Source organism: Diachasma alloeum, unplaced genomic scaffold (genome assembly GCF_001412515.2).
Source record: "Diachasma alloeum isolate Michigan unplaced genomic scaffold, Dall2.0 Dall_scaffold_00875, whole genome shotgun sequence".
In the NCBI taxonomy this organism is placed as follows: domain Eukaryota; kingdom Metazoa; phylum Arthropoda; class Insecta; order Hymenoptera; family Braconidae; genus Diachasma; species Diachasma alloeum.
The window spans coordinates 8929-12859 of record NW_021680996.1 but is presented as its reverse complement, the minus strand read 5'-3'; the positions used below and the strand labels follow the sequence as shown (position 1 = coordinate 12859).

Sequence of the window (3931 nt, the reverse complement as noted above, 5' to 3'; positions counted from 1 at the left end):
GGAATTAATTAATCAAACTGCGAATTAAACCGCGACCCCGCGAATCAAACCGCGAATTAATTAACCCTTTCATCACTTCGAGGGAAGGAATTGCGAATTAATTAATCAAACCGCGAATCAAACTGCGAATTAAGCCGCGAATTAAACCGCGACCCCGCGACGTAATTAACCCTTTCATCACTTCGATGGAAGAAATTGCGAATTAATTAATCAAACCGCGAATTGAACCGCGACTCCGCGAATCAAACCGCGAATTAATTAACCCTTTCATCACTTCGAGGGGAAACATCGTGAATTATTTAATCAAACCGCGAATTAAACCGCGAATTAATTAACCCTTTCGTCACTTCGAGGGAAAAACCGCGAATTAATTAATCAAACCGCGAATCAAACCGCGAATCAAACTGCGACCCCGCGAATCAAACCGCGAATTGAACCGCGAACCCACGCATTAATGAACCACCCACCCACCCACTTTCATCTGACCCCCCTACTGGGCCCCAACGATCAGGTCGACGCCAAAAACGTTGTGGCAGAACCCGTATTATTACACTACTAAAATCAACCGACGGATTCGTGATCAGCGACCCAAAAAACATAGAATCCACTAACATTGACAACGCGACCTAACAGTTTACATAGGACTGTCGTGGGGGGCAACGACTATCAGTATTACAACGGGCTCTATCTCCGTAAATAATGGAGATTAGGCCAAAGACCAAAAAATCAAAAGTGTGTATTTTTTATGAGGGATCAACTATTATGCGATATTTTTTCCTGTATCTCCAATTGTTTACCCGTAAAACAACAGTAAACGAAAGCGTTCTGGGTAATTTGCCCGATCACGCAGCATGATGGCGTCAATATCTCATCAACTGCTGGTTGCAGGAAAAAATTTCAAAAAAAAAATTATATGGGAAATTTGATTGCAAATATTTTTCATTCCAACTATTTTTCTCCATCTGCATCGAGTGTCCCGATATACGCATCGGAGCGCGCCAACACCCTGCGCGAGTACTCACGCGGCGCCTGCTCCGCTGCAACCCCCATAACTCGGTATCTATCATAGTTAGGGGGAAAAGGTATAAAACAACAAATGAGTATTTTTACATATCAAATATCTTTTGTTTGCACATTTTTCCGATATCTATCATAGTTTGCCAGATAAAGCCTTTTAAACAATTAAAATTGTTAATGACAATTGAAGGGACAATTTTTCGGAAAAGTAAGCGATAGATTCGTGATCAGCGACCCAAAAAACATAAAACCCACTGACATTCTCGACGCGACCTAACAATTTTACAGGACTGTCCTGGGCGTAAGTACTAAGGCGAGTAATGCGGAAGAAGAAACAATTCATGATCGATAATTTTACTCTCTCATTTATCGAAATGATTGAATATATAGGGGTTGAGGGNTTGATAATTGGAAGTCAAATAAATCTGAAATGTCACATATGAAAGCGAGCCACGAGCTTTCCAGCGGGTTTCTACAAAAATATAATAAAGACATGACAATTTTAGAGTCAAAATGTTATTGATGAAGACGAAGGAATGGGACGGCTAAATAGGAAAGAAATAACGGAGACGATTTTTCGTTGTATGGACGTTTTTTATTGTCGTTCTTACAGGAGGACATCCTCTGTCGCCGTACCTTCCCCCATACCCTCCTCCTCCTCTCCCTCCCCCTCGACGGCCACCAGCATATCCTGGGTATCTATCACCCCCTCCCCAGTATTTTCTCCCTCTCTTCTTCTCCTTCTTCTTCCTTTCTGCTTCCTCCCTCTCCCTTGCCTCTATTTCTCGTTCCACTCTCTCTCTTGCCTCTCTCTCTCTTGCTTCTCTTTGCAGTTGGAGCTCCTGAAGGATCTCCCGCATGACTGCCCTTTCTGGAACATCCTCCGGTTGTCCTTCAGGAACTGGGATTGCTCCACGTGCTGGAGGTATCTCTGACTGTAGGGGGTCTCCATCTGCTGGAGGGACTCTACGTCCTGGTACCGCTGGTTGTGGAGCAACTCTAGCTCCTTCTGCAGCAGGATCTGATGGCGGAAATCCGATCTAAAAAAAATAAGGAATCGGTTGAAAAGAGTCCTCTTTCGAGAGAATTCAGGTATTTTCTGTAAATTTCAAGGGGATTTCAGGAGTTCCTCGAAATTTAGAGGTCATCCACGCAATTTCTAGAAATTTGATGCTAATTCAAAACATTTCTAGAAGTCTCCAGGGAATTCATGGAGTGTGGAGAAGATTCAAATGAATTCAACAGAAATCGAGAAATTCCGAGGAAATTCTCGGGATTGTGTGAACTTACGAAAGAGTTCAAGGTGTCTCTAGAACTTTTCCGAGAATCCCAGAAATTTATGAAAATTCTGAAATAATTGAAAAGATTTCTACAAATTTCCAGGCAGTTGGAGAAGTTCCTTGATATTTTGATGAAATTCAGGGCATTCTAGTCATTTCCAGTGAATTCGGGGAAATTCGAAGTCAATCCTAGTGATTTCTGATAATTTCGAGGAAATTTCAACGGATTTCCAGTAATTTGGAGAGTAACCAGGGCGTTTCTAGAACTTGCGAGGAAAGTCAGGGAGTTTTAAAACGTTTTGGGGGAACTTTAGCCATTCCGATGAATTGGAAGAAAGAATCCAGCAATTTGCTGTAATTTCAAAGCAATAGAATGGAATTCCTACTAGAAAATTTGNGAGTAACCAGGGCGTTTCTAGAACTTGCGAGGAAAGTCAGGGAGTTTTGAGAAGTTTTGGGGGAACTTTAGACATTCCGATGAATTGGGAGAAAGAATCCAGCAATTTGCTGCAATTTCAAACCAATAGAACGGATTCTTAGGAATTCCTAGGAAATTTGGAGAGAAATTAGGGTGTTTCTTGAATTTTCCAGGGAATTCAGGGAATTTCGAGGGTTTCAAGAAGTGCAGCACATTCTAAGAATTGCAAGAAGTTTCTCGAAAATTCGAGTGAACTAGNTTCCAGTGAATTCGGGGAAATTCGAAGTCAATCCTAGTGATTTCTGATAATTTCGAGGAAATTTCAACGGATTTCCAGTAATTTGGAGAGTAACCAGGGCGTTTCTAGAACTTGCGAGGAAAGTCAGGGAGTTTTAAAAAGTTTTGGGAGAACGTTAGCCATTCCGATGAATTGGGAGAAAGAATCCAGCAATTTGCTGTAATTTCAAAGCAATCGAATGGATTCTTAGGAATTCCTAGGAAATTTGGAGAGAAATTAGGGTGTTTCTTGAATTGTCCAGGGAATTCAGGAAATATCGAGGGTTTCAAGAAGTGCAGCACATTCTAAGAATTGCAAGAAGTTTCTCGGAAATTCCAGGGAACTAGAGAACTTACTAGAACTTTGAAGGAAATTCAGAGAGTTACTAGAAATATCTAGGAAATTCAAGGACTTTCGGTTTGAGATCTCCAAATCTGATAGGTACTCACATTCCTCAGTTGCTCCAGCACTTGCTGCTGGATGAGCTGCTGGATGTTTGGGGCCGATACCGGAGGTCTCCTCAAATTGACCCCATCTCCATCATCTTGAGGCTGCTGGTGGTCTTCTAAAATACGAATAAAATATTACCATGGACTTCCTTCCTACTGTTTAAAAAAAAATAGCCATTCGAGTGAAATAGTTGATGTCATGTTACCCTCTGGGGCGTTTTCACGAGCTCCACGATCGTAGATGTAATGAATCAAAAAATTGACGCGTCATTTATTTCCATAAATCCTTCTCAATATTCGTTTTCACATACTTCCTTTCCTCCTTCTCTCATAGTCATCTCGTTTTCCTGCTGTTGATCAGAATCTCACGCAGACATTATTTTCATAATATTTTTCTCCAACTTTCCCTCTACCATGGAATCCATTAGGGTTAGAGGAGTCACGATTATATTTGATCAACTTCGTAAAACTATTTCATTTGTCAAAAAAC

General features: G+C 41.2%; 1 protein-coding gene across 1 annotated transcript; it reads right to left on the bottom strand.

The window, feature by feature from the left end:
- Positions 1–1450: 1450 nt before the first annotated feature.
- LOC107045100 lies at positions 1451–3557 on the bottom strand (the record flags this gene model as incomplete). Its single annotated transcript, XM_015267234.1, has 3 exons — positions 1451–1489; positions 1629–2057; positions 3442–3557. Coding segments are annotated over 3 exons (584 nt in total), but the record flags the coding sequence as incomplete, so codon positions are not given.
- Between the last annotated feature and the right edge of the window lie 374 nt (positions 3558–3931).